This window comes from Tachysurus vachellii, chromosome 9, assembly GCF_030014155.1.
Source record: "Tachysurus vachellii isolate PV-2020 chromosome 9, HZAU_Pvac_v1, whole genome shotgun sequence".
NCBI lineage: Eukaryota > Metazoa > Chordata > Actinopteri > Siluriformes > Bagridae > Tachysurus > Tachysurus vachellii.
The window spans coordinates 1,019,265-1,040,772 of NC_083468.1; the positions used below are offsets into that span (position 1 = coordinate 1,019,265).

Genomic DNA, 21,508 nt, shown 5'->3' on the forward strand with positions numbered 1-21,508 from the left:
CACACACACTAAAACACACACTAAAACATGCTCATACACACACACTCTCATACACACACACACACACACACACTAGAACACACACTAAAACACACTCTCACACGCTCATACACACACACACATTCACACACACTAAAACACACTCTCACACGTTCATACACACACACCCACACACACTAAAACACACACTAAAACATGCTCATACACACACACTCTCATACACACACACACACACACACACTAGAACACACACTAAAACACACTCTCACATGCTCATACACACACACACACATTCACACACACTAAAACATGCTCATACACACACACATTTACACACATTCACACGCTCATACACACACATTCACACACTGATTTACTGCCTGTTGGTTACTTTAATTAAAGTTAAAAAAAAAAAAACAGCTACTAGCTTATCACATTTTTTTTTTTTGTGGAAAAAAAGTGGAACGATTATTAAATCTTCATCCACACTAATTTTTTTTTTCACCGGACTTCATTTCAGTTTAAGTTTGATTTTAATTTTCAGCTGAAAAAAGAGACTTTGATGTTTTTGGGAGAGTTTTTTCAGACCTGTTGCCTGGGGAGTTTTTGTCTGAAGTTTTCCCACAGGGTCACAGCTGATAAAACAGAACTGAAACAGTCTTTCAGGGAAAATCAGCGTGAGGAAACGATGGCTCGATCGATAGTGACAGGTCTTCTGAGAAAGGAGGAACATTCTCCTGGTGAGTGTGACATTTCCACCAGAACCTCTGACAAAAAAGGAACAGTATCCAGGGGACCGGAGGTGTTCGAACACGAGCCAACAGAGAACTCGACCTGTTGTGACGGCGCCGTTTGTTTCAGCACAGATTCAGATCCACGTGTGCAGGAGGCCAGAAAACCTTCATCATTTCAGACTGAACAGAAAGCATGAATATTTTATTAAAACGTTTGGCTCTGTCTAATTTTCCTGCCGAGCGATGGGGAAGATAAACGGCTCGTGTGTGACCTGCTAAGCGTTTATTGATGGATTTGACGTGAACTTCGGCTCCAGCAGCGTTCAAGCAACATCACGAACACACACGACATACAAGTTATTAAAGTCTCACAGAAACACACAACTCCAAAACCCTTTAAAATGACCTACAAGAACCTAAAGGTAGCATGTGGATCCTTTACGTGACATAAACTACACGACACACGACACAGAACAGCTTCCATCTGAACACTATTCAGACTTAACGAACAAAGTAAAGACGAAGTGATCCGTGTGAAGACCGAGAGAACAACATCAGCAACAGCATCGTCCTGCAGGAGCAAAACAAAACAACTTTATCCGTCCGTCCGTCCGTCCGTCCATTCATCCTTATTATTATGATCATTACCACATCAGTGTTAATATTAGTTCTGTGAGGAAAACGTTGCCGAGGTTCAGCAGCACGCAGAATAAACTGGATGTGAAGCACTTATTTCCAGAGAGAAGATGAAAGTGCTTCAGGTCAAACGTTATCATCAATGACACTTCAGCTGCATCACTGAATTCAATGTTCTCAAACACGCCGCTGCTACACCATGAGAAGCAATCGTACACACACACACACACACACACACACACACACACACACAGTGTGTACTCTAGCGTCTAAGACAGAAATGTTAGAAATATCGTATCGTCTCAAACGGAACACTAACTTCTGTGTTTTGAATAACAGGAAGTAGAAGCTGTTATCCAGTCGACGGCGAGTGACGTCTAACTCACGTAACGTGACATGGTGACAGGAGATTTAAACGTTTAATATGCGGGGAATTTCTAAAAAGTTGAAAAACAATCTTCATTTTAAAGAATGTTGTCGGCCATCTTGGATTCCTATTAGCCTAATACTGCTAATCCTGACCGCTAGCATCACTGGTATCAGCCCTGGTTGCTATTGGTAACCAGACTTCCCCTTTAAATGACCGGGGCTATTTGACTGTATTTCAGTGGAGCTGCGAGGTGAATGAAGACGTGTGTATAACAAACACTCGAACGCCGTCGCGTCTCTTTAATACTTCAGTATAATTAGACCATCGCTCAGGTTCTAACCGCTGAACTACAACAAAGACAAACTGATACTCAGCTGTTTATTTTACATCTGATTCCTTATTGTTTCACTCTGGTGCTTTCAGTTACGACTCTCTGGAGCTTTTCCAAATACGCCAAGCCGTGATTATGTTTTCAACTACAGGATCCGTGCACACATGATTACAACACACACACACACACACACACACCGATTTTATCACACGCCTGTTTATGCTGGTCCCCGAGGAGGTGTGAGAGAAAACAAGACAAGGACAAGATTCTATTCCTGATTGAGTGTTTTTTTTTGTAATATAGATTATATTTATATCATGCTATATTTCACACACAGCTTTGGGGGTCACGGTGGCTTAGTGGTTAGCACGTTGGCCTCACACCTCCAGGGTTGGGGGTTCGATTCCCGCCTCCTCCTTGTGTGTGTGGAGTTTGCATGTTCTCCCCGTGCCTCGGGGGTTTCCTCCGGGTACTCCGGTTTCCTCCCCCGGTCCAAAGACATGCATGGTAGGTTGATTGGCATCTCTGTAAACTCCATCCAGGGTGTATCCTGCCTCGATGCCCGATGACGCCTGAGATAGGCACAGGCTCCCCGTGACCCGAGGTAGTTCGGATAAGCGGTAGAAGATGAATGAATGAATGATGAAAGATGATTGAGTGAGAGCTTCTCCTAACATGCTGCGGAATTATTGGCACCTGTCAGGAAATAAAATAATATATAAACCCAGTGATGTTGGAGTAAAACCTGGCTGCCTCTGTTACACTCTGCCATGGACAGTATAGATCATTAAACATTTGCGGTGACATTTTATTTTAAACATGTTCGAGTTCCTAACAGTTCCTCATTTTTATGGTATAACTCAATCTCCTCTGTCCTGAAGATACTGAACATCTTACAGCTACAGTGACGGAGCTCTGATACCGGAGTCTCCTTCCATCAGCGTTAAATAAATAAATGTTTAATTTAATCCGTCGCTGCGGACGTCCCTACGGAAAGAGCTGCTTCTATAGAAACGATAAGGCGTTAGAACGAGCGCATTAGTTCTCAGAGCTGCTACAGAGGATCGATCAGCGCCTCCTGACCAATCAGGATCCAGCAGGTGTAATATATCCACGGTACAATCCCGATTTTCTCTCCTCCACATTTCATTGTGTGCTTGCAGAAGATCTGCTTCGGTTCCATCCGTTTCTCCTCCGTCTGTAAAGATCCACCTGACGTCTGTAAAGATCGATCTCTCAAAGTGATTTGTTATTAAATTTGCTGTTATGGACTTATTCGGCCATCGGATTTATCCCAGTGTTTCCTTTTTCTCTGCTCAGCTTGAGAGAAAAATAATGACTAATCTTTAACTGAGGATCAATCCACAGGAAACAGTGCACTTAAACTGCTTGACAGGATTGACCGCTATAAAAGAGCTACGCAGACATTATTTCACCTCAGATCATCTGGATGATGAACGTCTGTAGGACCAAAACATTGTTGGAATTCAGTGTGGCTGTGACGAGCATAAAGGCACGGCTACACAATTGCAGTGGATCATCGTAATAAATCACGTCTCGTGCTTGTTTTAAGGGTCACGGATGAGATTTCTTGAGTAGAATCATCAGAGAAAGTTTTTTTTTTCCCAATATCGTTTGGACTCCTGGCTTTAAGAACAAACTAATGCAGAAAACTGAGGGATAGAAAATACAGACCGGAGAATAAACAGCTCTAATTTCTGGATATCGAGTGTGAAGAGTGAGTAATTATTTTTTACCAGGAATTGCTTTTGTGGGGGGGCACGGTCCTTAGTGGTTAGCACGTTCGCCTCACACCTCCAGGGTCGGGGTTCGATTCCCGCCTCCACCTTGTGTGTGTGGAGTTTGCATGTTCTCCCCGTGCCTCGGGGGTTTCCTCCGGGTACTCCGGTTTCCTCCCCCGGTCCAAAGACACGCATGGTAGGTTGATTGGCATTTCTGGAAAATTGTCTGTAGTGTGTGATTGTGTGAGTGAATGAGAGTGTGTGTGTGTGTGTGTGTGTGCCCTGTGATGGGTTGGCACTCCGTCCAGGGTGTATCCTGCCTCGATGCCCGATGACGCCTGAGATAGGCACAGGCTCCCCGTGACCCGAGGTAGTTCGGATAAGCGGTAGAAGATGAATGAATGAATGAGTGTGAATTGCTTTTGTGATCATTTTTCTGTTTAAATGTGTGAATGTTGTTTATTTCGTCACTATTTTCTCTATTAGAAGACAAAGACATTCAGTCTGTTGCTGATAAATTTTTTTTTGCTTGCAGTCAAAAGATGAAACAAAATCAATCAGTTCAGACTGAATCAATCTCAACATTTCCTCTTTTAACATGAGAAAATAATTGAAGGACGAAACCCAGACTGCTAACGGAGCGACGATTAGCGTCGTCGAGGTGAAGAGTACCGCCAGGACTCGGGGTAGCTCACAGCACTTTTATTGGAACTGAAGCTGGGCAGTTGCGAATGTTCCTGCTTTCAGGTTCTGAAGCGAACAGCAGGTTTCTTCTACGGTTCAGTGGAGCCGAGCGCCGCCTCTCCACCCTGCCTATGAATTTTACATGAGATCAGATGGTTAAACTGTATAAAAAATCTAATCTTATCTGGATGATCTGTTTTCTTATTTTCAGAGATAAACGCCTAAATGTAATGACAACTCCAGAAGTAACAGCAACCTTTTAAAGATTAGTATTAAAAAGAAAAGAAAAGACAAACCATAGTCAGGAGGCAGACACGGCTGCAGACGCTCGTAAATGCTTTTTTTTTTTAAAAATAGGCAGGTTAAAAAAATCTTCAGAGGAGCTTGGTGACAAAAAGAGACAAAGTCTGGAGATGAAGAAAAGACTGGAAGATAAAACACTATCAAACACCACAGCATGGAGCCAAGACCTGGACCATCAGCAGACAAACATGAGAAGATATTTCACATATCATGAGGCTGTTTATTACTGGGTTTTATAGTGTGTGTGTGTGTGTGTGTGTGTGTGTGTGTGTGTGTGTTGGGAGATGTAGTCGGTGGTGACCGTGTCTGTAGGGCGTGTTTGATTCCATGCAGTAAAACACTCTAATTTCCTTAAGCAACTTATTATTTTTATTTCATTATTATTGAAAAGATTTAAGGGGTCACGGTGGCTTAGTGGTTATCACATTCTCCTCACACCTCCAGGGTTGGGGGTTCGAATTCCCACCTCCACCTTGTGTGTGTGGAGTTTGCATGTTCTCCCCGTGCCTCGGGGGTTTCCTCCGGGTACTCCGGTTTCCTCCCCCGGTCCAAAGACATGCATGGTAGGTTGATTGGCATCTCTGGAAAATTGTCCGTAGTGTGTGAGTGTGTGAGTGAATGAGTGTGTGTGTGTGTGTGTGCCCTGTGATGGGTTGGCACTCCGTCCAGGGTGTATCCTGCCTTGATGCCCGATGACGCCTGAGATAGGCACAGGCTCCCCGTGACCCGAGGTAGTTCAGATAAGCTGTAGAAGATGAATGAGAGTGAAAAGTTTAATGCAAATTAGAATGAGTTCTGAGTGAAATGTCCAAGAATGTAAAATAAACTCACTCTATATTTCTATACTTTGAACAAATCCAGTAATTATAAAAGTGATGTAAAATATATTGTTTAATTTTTAGTGTGATATTTACAATATAATGTGATTAGTAAACTCCTGCTGTGTCTGTCGGCCATGTTGGATCAGGAGAGTTCGAATCGGCACCTTAACGTACAATAAAATAATTAAATCTTCTACAATCAGTATCTTAAAATCATTTCTGGAAAAAAAAAAACAGCCTTGAACGAATCCTGCAGCAGCCGGACGCCATACGCTGACCCGTCGGCTTCAGGACCTGCAGGAACGACGTCTCAGTAATTACTTTGGAGCTGGAAAAAAACTCCTGGAGAAACGGTGATGTTGAAGGCAGTGAGGTTCTCACCTGGGTCCTTTTAAATTACTTTCCCCAAATGGCAACTTGATAGGAATCACCCCATCTTTTAAAAGGCCAACCCAATCATACATAAAGTGACAGAAGTAATTCCCCAGCGTGGGGACGCGAACATCCAGCGGCGCCTCACCAGCTGCCGAGGTTCTAACATTACCTTCGCTCGATGTCCAATTTGACAGAAGAGTCTCCACGCCGAGACGCCTCAGGATTATCTGGGGAGATCTTATTCTTTTGACACGTGAACTCTGACGTCTGCTTCGTGAGGCTGTAAACGGACGCTGATTGTTTCTTGTTTCTGCAGCTGGAAGACCTTCAGTAAAAATGTTTGGTCCAGATGTTATAACACTGTATAGAGTCCATATTGATGTCAATACTGCGTTCGGGTCATGGTTCGGGTTCACACACCCGAGCAACACTTTGTATAAGTGACTGAGAAGCTTATAACGTATTATAATGCCTTCCTAAGACAGCGTGTTCTGTAGACCGGGTTCAGTTGGTAATCGTTGCTAATTATTTGCATTATATCTATTTTATAATGATCTAACATACAGATATTTAATCTTTAATGTATTTTTGTTGTGCAGTAAAACGAAAAGATGCGATGAGAGAAGAGAGAGAAGAATAACGAGAGGTTTTTTTTCTCGTCTTTGTCTCGTCTTTGCAGTGATATAAAGTTTCTTCCTAATTTAACACTGTGATGGATGTTGGAGTCAATGAGAGGAGAATTTATAGCTTTGACGTCGTCAGAAGAAAAATATTGCAATGAATAGAGAAAAAAGGAGACGAGACGAGGACGTGGAAGACGTTTCAGTCTTCATGTGTAATATTTCTTTGAAAATGAATTTATTTTATAACTCTGTTTGTTTGTGTGATTCCGAAGCCAATTGTTCATGTGATTCATTCATCGTCTCCAACGGCACTTACTTCTGATTATCAGAACACTTTGGTTTATTAAGCGAGCTCGGAAGCAGCGAAGTCTGCGGGTTGTGAGAACCGAGTGGAAATCTTGGGATTGTAATGATCTTTTGTCTTGTGCTTATTTGAGAATATTTCTGCTAAATGATGTAGTTCTCTTTTATCCGCATCATCCTACAAACCAGTCACGTCGTCTGTGCAGAGAACGGACCAGATCTCCTTAATATACAGGAACCTGCATGGCCGAGTCAGATCAGAGAACTGGAGCTGGTTAACTAGCCCAAGCTTGTGCGATGTTAATGAACGTGAAGCTTAGGAAATCTTCACATGGAGAGACAGCTACAGTTATAATATATAATATACAGTGCAGGGGGGCACGGTGGCTTAGTGGTTAGCACGTTCGCCTCACACCTCCAGGGTTGGGGGTTCGATTCCCGCCTCCTCCTTGTGTGTGTGGAGTTTGCATGTTCTCCCCGTGCCTCGGGGGTTTCCTCCGGGTACTCCGGTTTCCTCCCCCGGTCCAAAGACATGCATGGTAGGTTGATTGGCATCTCTGGGAAATTGTCCGTAGTGTGTGATTGTGTGAGTGAATGAGAGTGTGTGTGTGTGTGCCCTGTGATGGGTTGGCACTCCGTCCAGGGTGTATCCTGCCTTGATGCCCGATGACGGCTGAGATAGGCACAGGCTCCCCGTGACCCGAGGTAGTTCAGATAAGCGGTAGAAGATGAATGAATGAATGAATGAATGAATATACAGTGTTGAGGTCCAGTGTAAAAACCTTGAGGAAACCTGAGGACAGATAAGATCGATACAGCAGAAGAAAAACCGGACTATTTGACCTCCCTGAGAGAACAGAAATATGAGACAATACAAGAGCAAAAGCAGGTTTCTCCAATTCCAGGTCTGATCCTAATGAAGCTCAGAATGAAGCCATGAATTTGCTTTGATCAGACATAAGTAGCTTCTTGTACAAAGCTCATCTCAATGTTGGATGAAGAACATCTTCTGTTCTACTTGTAGAACCTTTTTTTTAACAGTCACTGAGCAGCCCACAGTAACATATAACTCGTCTGGTGTCATCTCTAGGGGCATGTTGTCTACAGATACGTGAATGTGAGTGTTTGTCTGGTTCTCTGTGATGGTCTGATGATATCCAGGGAGTTTTCCTGCCTTATGGATCTATCACCACGCTCACAAAGACGACGCTACACTTTTCTAAATATGATTGAAAGAATACTTTTTGTGTAACACTGGTTGTGTAATAACGGCAGAGACCGAGGCAAAGGCAGATAGTGACCCAAGCTCTCATTGTGGTGATTATTTGATTTTGAAGCATCTGACAAAAGTGGACCATTTTCTTGAGCAGCACTTTGGTAAAGTTAGCAACGGAAAGTATCACAGAACTGATGTCTTCAGAAAGACACAAACTCCACTAGATTCACTCGGTCCTGCATCCTCTCAGGTGTCTGTAGAGGTTAGTGGCACAACGACGGAGACTCTGTGGGACACCAGGCTAAGTTTTTACATGCTCCTAATTTGCTTGACATCGTGGGGTTCTGCAGTGACAGTTGTACAGAGACCAGCTGCTCGTTTGTTGTTGTTGTTGTTTTAAATGGATCTAATTGTTATTCAGCTTTTGTTCTAATTCTCAGTGGCCGTGTAAAACGGTCCCAGATGGTCCAGATACACGTGTAAACAAATATATTCATAACCGTGCCACTACGGAGCCCTCTGTGGATTATAAGTGGCTTTGAGTAAAGTAGCAGATGATGAAACACAGACAGACACACAGGCATGAGAGATAACGTGTGCACCTTGCTTGAGGAACTACAGAGGAACGAGAGAGGAACTAGAGAGGAACTAGAGAGGAACTAGAGAGGTTAGTGTGCGTGATTTGAATCACAGTTCCTTAGTTAAGTCATCATCAAGTGGCTTCAGTTTGACTCGGAGAAGATTTTGACCACTTTAAGACTCTTTTCATTTCAACCGTCTAATAAGATTATAAGATCCCAATAAAATCTTTACTTAATTATAAAACAGACTGGATGACAATTACAGATTACGGAACGTGATGATGATGATGATGATGATGATGATGATGATGATGATGAGAGAAAAGAAGCTAAATTAAAGTAAATTCGAACCCTTGTCCTGTTGCAGTATGTATTCTGTCGTGACGTGACGTGACATACGGTTGTTGGCGGGGTTCGGTGCCTTGCTCTAGCTCACCTCAGTCGTGGTATTTCCGGCCTGAGACTCAAACCCACAACCTTAGGGTTAGGAGACAAACTCTCTAACCATTAGGCTACGACTAATGTGTGGTGTGTGGTGTATGAAAGAGCATCACATGTCACTGTCTAATCCCAGTCTATCGTTATGTCTAATCCCAGTCAGACCACTGAGCGAGTGTGAAGTGGATTGTGTTCAGCAGCTCTGTTGGAGGACACCAGCTTCCCTGCTGCTCACTCTCAGTTTCATCGTCTCAGAGTCTCCACGTTGTCCACAGGAGTGTGTGAAATACACTGTTTCTCACAATAATCAGTGATTTTCATTTTCTCGTTATCAGTTTGGATTAAAAAGCAATAAAGCTAATAATTGAATGTGTGTCTTGTGGGTCTGTGGCTTCTGTGTCTATACCTGTTTTAGCTGAACCGATTCGAACGAGATTCATCTGATGGAACACGTCAACAGACTCATACTCACGCGACCCGGTCCGACGTCAGGCGTCGTAAAAATAGTCCTCAGGGATTTTTTTTATTTTCTTTTTGAGCCGTGAAAGGTCATTCTTTCGCTCGGCTCGATCTGTCCGTTCTCATGTTTTATCTGGCCTGCACCAGTCAATACAGGTATCTGTGGCTAATGGAAAGGAATTGATTTTTAATGTTCCCTCCTGTCTCCTCATGCTGGGAATCCATGTGACACAATTACAATGTCGAGTCTGCGAACGAATCCATCAGCGCCACGAGAATCCGACTCACTGAGTCGTGTAGAAATGGAGCAGTTATACTGTCGAGGTCTCTTTCAGGACAGACGATATGACCGATTCTTACTTGTAAAACAGAACAAATAACAGCTTTTCTCTCTTCTCATTAATTACGTTTTTTTTTTTTTGCTTTTCTTTTTAAACCTAGTTACTCAGCAATATCGAGGATATTGGATTGATCACAGAATTGCATTGCAAGCTTTTTTTTTCCAGGCAAATAATATATTATTTATAACACAGTAAATCAAAAAGTGCCTTTTAAAATGTGCACTCTGGGTTTGAAGCTATTAGCTGGTGTAGAGAACATGGCACGCTCTACTGCATTTGGACAGGCCGGTGTAATTTTTAAATCTATATCAACATCATTTTTCCTCTGATTGATGACATCGCAACAAACCCGCGTGATTTGTGAAGCTTTTAAGCCGCCGTTTGTGATCTCACTGCTGCCTGGGAAATGGATTTGTGTTTCAGAAGCCTGTGTTTACTTCTTTTTCTCCTGCACGGCAAAGAGGTTTGTGTACATTTGGGTAATTCTATGACTGCGGTGAGATTTAGCTGCTAGAAGCCTTATTATTTATTTATTTATTTACTTACTTACTTACGTCCATTAGCTGTTCTGATATTTTAAACAACAAACATTCCAGATATTGTAGGTTTTCCTGGTTGTATTTATTTATTTATTTAAACAGCTAACATTCAATACAGTCATTCCAAAAAAACGTGTAACCTTCTAAGACAGCAATCAGCAATTTTTTAAATATTCATTCATTCATTCATCTTCTACCGCTTATCCGAACTACCTCGGGTCACGGGGAGCCTGTGCCTATCTCAGGCGTCATCGGGCATCAAGGCAGGATACACCCTGGACGGAGTGCCAACCTATCACAGGGCACACACACACACTCTCATTCACTCACACAATCACACACTACGGACAATTTTCCAGAGATGCCAATCAACCTACCATGCATGTCTTTGGACCGGGGGAGGAAACCAGAGTACCCAGAGGAAACCCCCGAGGCACGGGGAGAACATGCAAACTCCACACACACAAGGCAGAGGTGGGAATCGAACCCCCAACCCTGGAGGTGTGAGGCGAACGTGCTAACCACTAAGCCACTTATAACGAGAATATCTCTGACACATTATTAATATTATTGTGTGTGTGTGTGTGTGTGTCATCTTCTGGTAGAAACAGTTGCTCTGAGCCACTTTAAAATATCTTTAACATAATATTACCTTACGTGAATATTTATAAATATAATATCAGTGGAAGATAAATGGCATCCCAGTGTCTCTGTCCTGTGACTCCAGGAGCATCGTGACTAGTTTCTATAACAATAAAAAATGCATGTGCCTTTGAGGTAGGGAAAATCCAATCCCCCGCGGCCGCAGGGTGATAATTACATTGTGCAACCATGGCTAGCAGAGAAACATAAGAGAGCTGCATGCTTGATAGCAAGAGAACATCGATGTGCTGTCCGTATGCTTGACTGTGCACTAATGCTGACTTTCTTTCACACTGTAACACGAGTAGAGTCGAGCGACTCAGACCTCCAAACTCGCTCACACATCTCGCAGGCTTCTCTCCACAGTGTGCTGACCTACACTAATAAAATATTCTTCCAGACTTGTTCTTCCTGGCCAGCGGGAATTTGGTTTCAGACGATCCAGGTTGCCAGATCTCGTTTTATCCAACGTTTGGATGCTCGTTTAAAGCGGAGCTTATGATCTGTATCTGCTTTATGAATGTGCTCCTGATTAGATAATTACACAAACAAAGAGCTGTGCATCTGTTACTGTTCGACTATATATAAAATATCTTTTCAACCATTGGGAAATATCTTTTCCAATCTTTTCTAGCAGATCCCAACACTTCAGTGAAAAGAGAGGAGGAGATATTTATTACTCTCATATCTATAGTGTTCCTCCCCTTTCCCAAAGGTGATCATTGTTTACTTCGCCTGCTATAGTTTATCCGATGCACACCGGGCTTCAGGCTGTAGCTCATACTCCAAATGTATGTTTTGTGACCTTTCTCCAACCGGCCAATACAGCTATCCATATTGGATTTTTTCTCCACTCCTCTGGTGACAAAACACATCCTCCTCCTCGGTGGGTAAAAAGCAAGCAAACAATTTATGGGTCCGTTTCTGACAGACTAGCTGCCTAGCTGTGGACAAGGAAAGGAAAGATAAACAAAATACTGTGCACTGAACAGCAGTAACCTGAAATTTCTCCAGCACATAATTACAGGGAAGTCAGGGTCTGGAAAATAGTAGATAATTAAGCATTGAGAAGAACAGAACATTGGCTCAAACTGCCTGCGATGGTGATACTCCCAGACCCCCCCCCCCTCCCCATCAGCGTAAATGCTTACTTTATAACAGATGATATTATATGCATCTTTATTTATAAAGGTCTTTTCTTGCTCTTAACAAGTGGAATTTTCACACTGGGCTCAGATTTTGAGGGATTTTGTAAATTATTTTCTTCCTATAAGAAAGGCATTATTAGTACACCATAGTGACAGTGTAACTGTAATAGTGAGATTTTATTTATACATGGGTTTTATTCTTAAAGGTGAGGTCTCCATTGTTTGAAAGCCAATGTTGACATTTGAAATCACCAAAACAAACACGCCCCTAACCCAAATGGGTCCCACCCCTGTATCGATAGCTCCGCCCACACATACATACGTAACCCAGGCAACTAACGGAAAGAAACGTGTCTTTATCATAGCTGAAGGGAAGAACAATACGATTGTAGATAAACAAACAAGCAAAAATGACACACAAGCATAATCATGTAAAGGACAAAGACATATATTAGTTCTGTGTAACAAAACAAAACCAACGTTACTCACCTATCGAGAAGGAAAAAAGCGCCTCGGCGTCTTAAGTAAAGTTGGTCACATATTCACAGATTGGAGTTTCCCGAGTCAATAACTCCTGAGCTAAACACTGTTACTACACAAAACACGGTTGTAGCTACGTCTCTACATTACTACGATAGAAAAGAGGTGTTATTTGTGTAGTAACAGTGTTTAGCTCAGGAGTTATTGACTCAGGAAACTCCAATCTGTGAATATGTGACCAACTTCCTGCTCCTTCAGTTCTCTCCAGCGCTGGAAAGCTGATCCTATATTAACACGTCCTACTTCTTACCTTATCGTAAGTCTTTCTTCTCTTTCTTTCTTTGTTTTTATCCTCCATGTCAATGTTAAAACTGCTTTCTGCTAATGTCACACATGCGCACTGAACACTCTCTCCGCCCATATTGACAAGACACGCCCCTTTCTGCTCATTGGCTACACGTTTGTTTTGATTTTTGTTTAGTTTTTCGTCCCGACTCGGTTTTCTGAAGCATTTCTCAAACATCGGAGACCCCACCTTTAAATAACACAGAGGTTTAAAACAGCTTATGTCTTTAACCAGAGATCGAAAATTCAACCTAATTTGTGCTGTTTAAAATAATTTATGTCTGATTTTTTGATCTATTACACACTGTATAATGGTGTATAGTCTCAATAAAAACCCCACAAAACCCCAGTGATGATATTTATGAAGCACATTAGCACAAATTAATGTGAGTAGATTTATTTCTTTTATGTGACACACAGCCTGGTGGAGTGACGTTTGTGATTTTATCACACATTTTTAATTCTTTCCCAATAAACCCCACACCTCCAGCCTGTGTGTTATTATATAATCCAGTCCTGAGTGTAAGCTGTGAGACATTTTGTTTACGTCTGATGAGCCGCGACTGAGTGTAAGCGAGCTGCCGATTCTCTGCTGGAAATCCCATCAGTCCTGAGGACCATGAGCTCGATATAAACAGGACCACACGCTGCTCTGCTCGTATCGCACAGCTGTGGAGACAGGAGCTGAAGCTACACACCTCACATCTGGAGAACGTTCAGACATGTCGCAATTTACATCAAATGCATTACGCTGTTTTCTCTTCCTTTTTTTTGCCTTTGGTGCTTTAGTTCTTCATCCATGTAGATGAAGATGAGATGACGTTAATGTCTCGTAAATTTAATAACATGGTCAGTAACTTAATAAACAGGTTTAAAGCTTTATAATGTGGCTGTATGTATGGTGTGTTTGTGTGTGTGTGTGTGTGTGTGTATGGGTGGGGGGGGGGTGTAAATCATGTGACCAAACATCCCATTCAACAACCTGATAAATACACACAAAAAATGATGTGTTTTTAATCATTTCCTGCATGACATACAGCAACCAATCAGCTGTCAGAGTTTTAAAGTTTGGCCTTGAAATAAAACCCATCGTGGCTTGTCATGTTAGCAGGAAACCGCTAAGAAGCACATGTTCCTCTGTCCTGCTGACCATGTGAGGAGCTTTTATCTCTGATTGTTATAAAGCTCTGACACTGGAGACTCCTTACATGTAAAAAAAAAGAAAGAAAGAAAAAAATTTCACCGTGTCAACAAACACGTTTCCTTTTCTTCACACAAACAAGCTGTTACCATAGAAACAATAAGGTATTAAAGGAAGTGCTGAACAATCAGATATGATGCGTTTACGTCACAGAACGATGTTATAATCAGCTCCTGACAGGAAATAATAACGAGCGTGACCTTCTGACACAGAAGAGCTCTTATTTAACCTTATTTCCTGACGTGACGTGAGACCTCATACCTCATACACATGACGTCACCTCTAACCTCTAGCGTCTGTTGACTCGTGGTCAGATCGCCGTCTTGTTCGGATAACGATCGTAATGTTGATGAAAGATTTTCTGCTGTTTATTGGCAGGAAGTTTGAATTCAACTTTGAATTAAACCTTCATGTTAATTAAGTAATATTCTTTAAATATGCCTCGTTAATTAGCGACCTTTTGTGTGTCTTTGATGTTCTGTATATAATTTGAGACTTTGAGACTACAAAGAGAGAATATTTTAGCATTTTAATCGTTTTCTGTCTCTCAGTCTTCCATCTTAGACATAAACATGTTCTTCACTACACGTTATATAACAACAATCAGGGGCGTAGATTACACAGGGGACGTTTTTATAAAAAGTAAATTCGTCCCCCTCACTTTTTTAGTGGAGAGTTGTGTTCACCACATGTTGAGGTTTTAATGGAGCAATGTATATAAATGCAGAGTGATTTAAAATTCAAAGAGACAAGAAAGTTTAAGATCGTCTATACATGACGTTCACGGCAATCAGTCACTCACTTGTCACGTCATCATCACGCGCCCCCAGTACTGTAGCTCGAGTCTCACCCGCGGTCCGGCGTTCGGTTACGATGAGCTCAAAGCGGCAAAAAACGCTTCACTCCTTTTTTATAAAAATGTCATGTAGTGTAAGTTGGCACATGGTATCAGAATTGTGTTGCACAATGTTTAGTAACTCTGTCTGTTGGTCTTGTTGAATAATTAGCAAGTTTTAATTTAAAGGATTATAAGGAAAAATAGCTGCTTTGACAAACGTTATATATAATATTATATATATATTTATATATATACTCTTTTATAACGTCTTTTGTTTTAACAAGTGCGTTATCAAAACCCTTCAAATAAGAATAAAGATAATGTTGAACTGAGATTTTACAGCATGTTTAACTCTGCCAATTCTACATAATATCAAGTATGTGTCACTGTATGTACACGACAGAGACGAGGACGACGAAGCTGTTCTATTTCTTTCTTTCTGTTTTATAATCACATATAATCATAACGCATATAAAGCATGATTAAAAAAATCATGATTAAAAATAAAACCTGTCATTTACACAAGGGTTAACTAAAAAAAAACAGATAACACTACACATTTCGTCCCCCCCACTTTTTAAATGATAACAAGGATAAAATACTTTATTTAATGCAGGAAGACGATATAACTGTGTGTTACACGTCCGTATCTCAGACTGTACTGTGGTAAAGGACATTATTACTGTAATAACATTGTAATAAAACATTAATATACAGAAATCATCACTTAAACAATAAAACTGTGAAGGTAAATTATTTATCTGAAGCTAATTATTTACCAAATTTATAACTAAACAGATTTATGTTCATTAGCGAACCTGCTATTTTAATACAGTATCCAGATATTGTTGTTTTTTTGGCTGGACACAAATTTATTATTACAAAATGTTCTTTTCTTTCTTTCTTTCTTTCTTTCTTTCTTTCTTTCTTTCTTTCTTTCTTTCTTTCTTTCTTTCTCTTTGTTTTTTCTTTCTTTGTTTATTCATTCATTCATTCCTTTATTTATTTTTATTTATTTCTAAGATGTGTAATATTAGTTTTTATCTGGTTGTGTGTGTGTGTCTGTGTGTGAAATGCTTTTTTAATGGATAGTTTATTAAATCAAATTGTTTAGTTTTTTTTTTTTTTTTTTTTCTTATTTGTGTATATTTTATTCCTTTTATACAGCAGACCTGTAGGTGCATATGGGCGGGGCTAATGAAGTTTGTTGTTTATTTATTTATTTATTTATTTATTTATTTATTTATTTATTTATCACATTTCATACGCAAGACAATGCAAAGTTCTTTACAAATAAAATAAAATCTATAAAAGAATAAAATCCTGAGGTTTTTTTTTTTTCAATTTATATTCAAATTCCCAAGAATAGAAATGCTGAAGTGATGAAGAAGGAGCACAAAGAATAAAGTGCGATAAGAGAAAAAATAAATATGAAAAAATAAAGGACAAAAAAATAAAAACAGAGGACAAAGCCGAGCTCGAGCCCAGTGGAGCAGAGCGGAGCGTTCGTCTGACTCCATGTGTTTGTGATTTGTATTCAGCGGTGAGACGAGAGAAAAGCTCGGTGTGATGGACTGCACTCTGTGGAGCTCTGTCTGTCTGTCTGTCTGTCTGTCTGTCTGTCTGTCTGTCTGTCTGTCTGTCATTCTGCCTGTCTCTCTGTTTGTCTGTCTTTCTGACTGTCTGTCTGTCTGTCTGTCTGTCTGTCTGTCTGTCTGTCATTCTGCCTTTCTGTCTATCTGACTGTCTGTCTGTCTGTCTTTCTGACTGTCTGTCTGTCTGTCGGTCTGTCATTCTGCCTGTCTCTCTGTTTGTCTGTCTTTCTGACTGTCTGTCTGTCTGTCATTCTGCCTTTCTGTCTATCTGACTGTCTGTCTGTCTGTCTGTCTTTCTGACTGTCTGTCTGTCTGTCTGTCTGTCTGTCTGTCATTCTGCCTGTCTCTCTGTTTGTCTGTCTTTCTGCCTGTCTGTCTATCTGTCTGTCTCTCTTTCTTTCTGTTTTTTTGTCTGTCTGCCTGCGTGTTTTTCTGTCTGTCTGCCTTCCTGCCTCCTGTCTGTCTGTCTGCTTGCCTGTCTGTCTGTCTTTCTGCCTGTCTCGCTGTCTGTCTGTCTGTTTGTGTCTGTCTATCTGTCTGTCTGCCTGCCTCTCTCTCTGTCTGTTTGTCAGTCTGTCTGTCTGTCTGTGTCATGATTCAGCCCGGACTTTTGGCCATGTGCTGTTGTTGTTGTCACGTGTCTGCCCCGTCTTCGTCTGCTCCTCCCTGTTTCTTCACCTGTTCCTAATGTTGTCATTGTCTTAATTGTATTTAAGTTAGCCGCGTTGCTGAATGCAGCGCGGATCATTAGTTGCGTGTAGCCCTTGTCATGTCTAATCTCTGTTAAATGTCGTCAGTTGTATTGTTTCATTTATCGTCATTTTTGTCTATGTCTTCTTTATTTATTAAACCCCCTTCACTTGAAGCTATCCTGCGTACGGGTCTGTCTCCTTCCATCCCGGTTGTGACAGTCTGTCTGCCTTCCTGCCTCCTATCTGTTTGTCTGTCTGTCTGTCTGTCTGCCTGCCTGTCTCTCCGTCTGTCTGTCTGTCATTCTGCCTTTCTGTCTATCTGACTGTCTGTCTGTCTGTCTTTCTGACTGTCTGTCTGTCTGTCTGTCTGTCTGTCTGTCTGTCATTCTGCCTTTCTGTCTATCTGACTGTCTGTCTGTCTGTCTGTCTTTCTGACTGTCTGTCTGTCTGTCTGTCTGTCTGTCTGTCTGTCTGTCATTCTGCCTTTCTGTCTATCTGACTGTCTGTCTGTCTGTCTGTCTTTCTGACTGTCTGTCTGTCTGTCTGTCTGTCTGTCTGTCATTCTGCCTGTCTCTCTGTTTGTCTGTCTTTCTGCCTGTCTGTCTATCTGTCTGTCTCTCTTTCTTTCTGTTTTTTTGTCTGTCTGCCTGCGTGTTTTTCTGTCTGTCTGCCTTCCTGCCTCCTGTCTGTCTGTCTGCTTGCCTGTCTGTCTGTCTTTCTGCCTGTCTCGCTGTCTGTCTGTCTGTTTGTGTCTGTCTATCTGTCTGTCTGCCTGCCTCTCTCTCTGTCTGTTTGTCAGTCTGTCTGTCCGTCTGTGTCATGATTCAGCCCGGACTTTTGGCCATGTGCTGTTGTTGTTGTCACGTGTCTGCCCCGTCTTCGTCTGCTCCTCCCTGTTTCTTCACCTGTTCCTAATGTTGTCATTGTCTTAATTGTATTTAAGTTAGCCGCGTTGCTGAATGCAGGGCGGATCATTAGTTGCGTGTAGCCCTTGTCATGTCTAGTCTCTGTTAAATGTCGTCAGTTGTATTGTTTCATTTATCGTCATTTTTGTCTATGTCTTCTTTATTTATTAAACCCCCTTCATTTGAAGCTATCCTGCGTACGGGTCTGTCTCCTTCCATCCCGGTTGTGACAGTCTGTCTGCCTTCCTGCCTCCTATCTGTTTGTCTGTCTGTCTGTCTGTCTGCCTGCCTGTCTCTCCGTCTGTCTGTCTGTCTGTCTTTCTTTCTTTCTTTCTTTTTGACCTTGATGTTTGTCTTTGCAGGAATTAAAACCCTGTTATATATTTTTTTAAACAAAAACTTTCATGTCATCTCTCAGGATTCTGCTTTTTCTGTTTGTTTTTGCTTTTTTTTTTGACAGTAGAGCAGTTACTCACTCTGACACCTTACCGTTTCTATAGCAACCGCTCCTTCTCAGTTCCTCGGTGTTATTGATAATAATTATGTATTATTTATGTAATGAGTCTCCAGTGTCAGATGCATCGTGCAACACTTTCATCACTGATGTATTTTCTGGCATCAAAAAATGATATTTTCTACAATAACAAATAAATTGATTTAAAGGTTTTAATAATATTTATATTATTCAATAATATTCATGCAGACAGATCATCTTATTTATTTTATAAATTATATAATCATTGTATTATATATTAATTATGTTGTTTGTTATCATTTACAATATATTCAAATCTGTTTACATATTTTTTTTATTGTGTGTACACAATTAACATTTTTACATACGTAAAATTTATAGAATTTGTTTTTGATTTTTTGTCGTTTCATAATTAAATTAGACATTAAAATAAACTTTTCCTCTTGTATATGGTTTTTTGTGAGATGATGACATTCCATGTAGCTCATGCAGTCTGAAATACAAACAAACAAACAAACAAACAAACAAACAAACAAACAAACAAATAAATAAATAAAGGAATGGAAAGTTCCAGACTTTCTGTGGTTAATTCCAACCTATTTGTGTGTGGTGAGCTCTTCTCTTCTCTTCTCTTCTCTTCTCTCCTCTTCTCTTCTCTTCTCTTCTCTTCTCTTCTCTTCTCTTCTCTTCTCTTCTCTACTCTTTTCTTCTCTTCTCTTCTCTCCTCTTCTCTCCTCTTCTCTTCTCTTCTCTTCTCTTCTCTTCTCTTCTCTTCTCTTCTCTTCTCTTCTCTTCTCTTCTCTTCTCTTCTCTTCTCTCCTCTCCTCTTCTCTGCTCTTCCTTTCTCTTCTCTTCTCTTCTCTTCTCTTCTCTTCTCTTCTCTTCTCTTCTCTTCTCTTCTCTCCTCTCCTCTTCTCTTCTCTTCCTTTCTCCTCTCTTCTCTTCTCTTCTCTTCTCTTCTCTTCTCTTCTCTTCTCTTCTCTCCTCTCCTCTTCTCTTTCTCTTCTCTTCTCTTCACATGATCATCTCTGCAGCGTCTCTGAAGCCACGATCTCATGAAAGAGTAAAAACGTTTCCTCTTTTCTTTCTCTCTGTAGCTATGAAGTGCTGGAGAAGAAGCTGAAAGAGGCGTTCACAGAACGAACAGGGATTTTACGCCAACTCTCCAAAACATCCAAGGAGCTGGACAGTATAAAGGGCAACCTGCAGGTGAGAACAAATGTTTACCATCACAACCCAAGTCACAAATTAGCTTTAGCTGTGTGGACACAAGCCCCGCCCACTCACCTCAGAGGTACACCTCATGCGCATAAGACACGCCCCAATTCACCCTAAAAAACACGCCCTGATTTATGCAGGTGTTATAATGTATGCAGCAGTGAGACTTTTCTTTTCTTTTCTTCCCATGTTTTTTCATTCTCTCTCTTAATAGTGGCTTTAATATTCCAAAAAATGACCTTGAACTCCAACTGCAAAAGGGGGTGGGGCTTGGGGATTACATGTTTAAACTGTTTATGTGTTTAAATGTTTAAAATAAGATAAATTGTAAATAAAGTACTTTTATTTATTTATTTTTTTAAATGTTTGTTTGTTTGTTTGTTTTGCTTGTTTTTACACGTCACCTACATCACAGGTCCATCTGAATTCTTGTTTTTGGAAAGGCAATGATGTTTTGACTCCTGTTGACCTGTTGACTCATGAAGACGTGTTGACTCGTGACGACGTTGACTTGTGATGACTCGTGATAACGTTTTGACCAGTAATGTTTTGACGCGTGATGATGTTGACTCATGATGATGTTGACTCATGATGATGTGTTGACTTGTGATGATGTGTTGACTCGTGATGATGTTGACTCGTGATGATGTTGACTAGTGATGACTTGTGATGATGTTTTGACTCCTGTTGACCTGTTGACTCATGAAGACGTGTTGACTCGTGACGACGTTGACTTGTGATGACTCGTGATAACGTTTTGACCAGTAATGTTTTGACGCGTGATGATGTTGACTTGTGATGATGTTGACTCATGATGATGTTGACTCATGATGATGTGTTGACTTGTGATGATGTGTTGACTCGTGATGATGTTGACTCGTGATGAAGTTGACTAGTGCTGACTCGTGATGATGTTTTGACTCCTGATGACGTGTTGACTCATTAAGATATGTTGAGTCGTGAGGACTTTTTGACATGTGATGATGTGTTGACTTGCCCCCCCAAACATTCAGCAGGGGTGTAAAGTGTGAGCTACCAGTTCGTTCGTTCGTTCGTTCGTTCGTTCGTTCATTCGTTCGTTCGTTCGTTTCACTCGTTCACTCGCTCAGTACTCAGTCAGTGACCTTTTACTGATCCGGAACTGAAAGTCACTCAGAATATAAATCACAACTAAAAGATCACCTTAAATAAAACTAAATAATGTTCAAAAAGTAAAAGTAATATTAAAATATTGAAAATCAAAATTTTAATAAAAGAAATCAAATAATTTTAAACACTTATTAATTTATTATAACTTTTACACAGAAATAGAACATTTCTAATAATAAATGTGTTTTTAATCTATGATTATTATGAAAATGTTAAGATTACTATGTAGTATGCGTTATATATTTATTTATTAAATGTTATTTATTTGTTTGTTTGTTAGATTGATTGTAATGTTATATTTGTAATAAAATCTATACAAATGTT

At 40.7% G+C, this 21,508-nt stretch overlaps 1 protein-coding gene across 3 annotated transcripts in view; it reads left to right on the forward strand.

The window, feature by feature from the left end:
- luzp2 (leucine zipper protein 2) overlaps nucleotides 1-21,508 on the forward strand; it is a 91,297-nt gene that overhangs the window by 32,980 nt on the left and 36,809 nt on the right. For all 3 annotated transcript variants that reach the window (XM_060878519.1, XM_060878520.1, XM_060878521.1), the window contains exon 2: nucleotides 19,915-20,026. In XM_060878519.1, coding sequence (XP_060734502.1) covers nucleotides 19,915-20,026 — 112 coding nt within the window. The remainder of the gene's footprint in view (nucleotides 1-19,914; nucleotides 20,027-21,508) is intronic.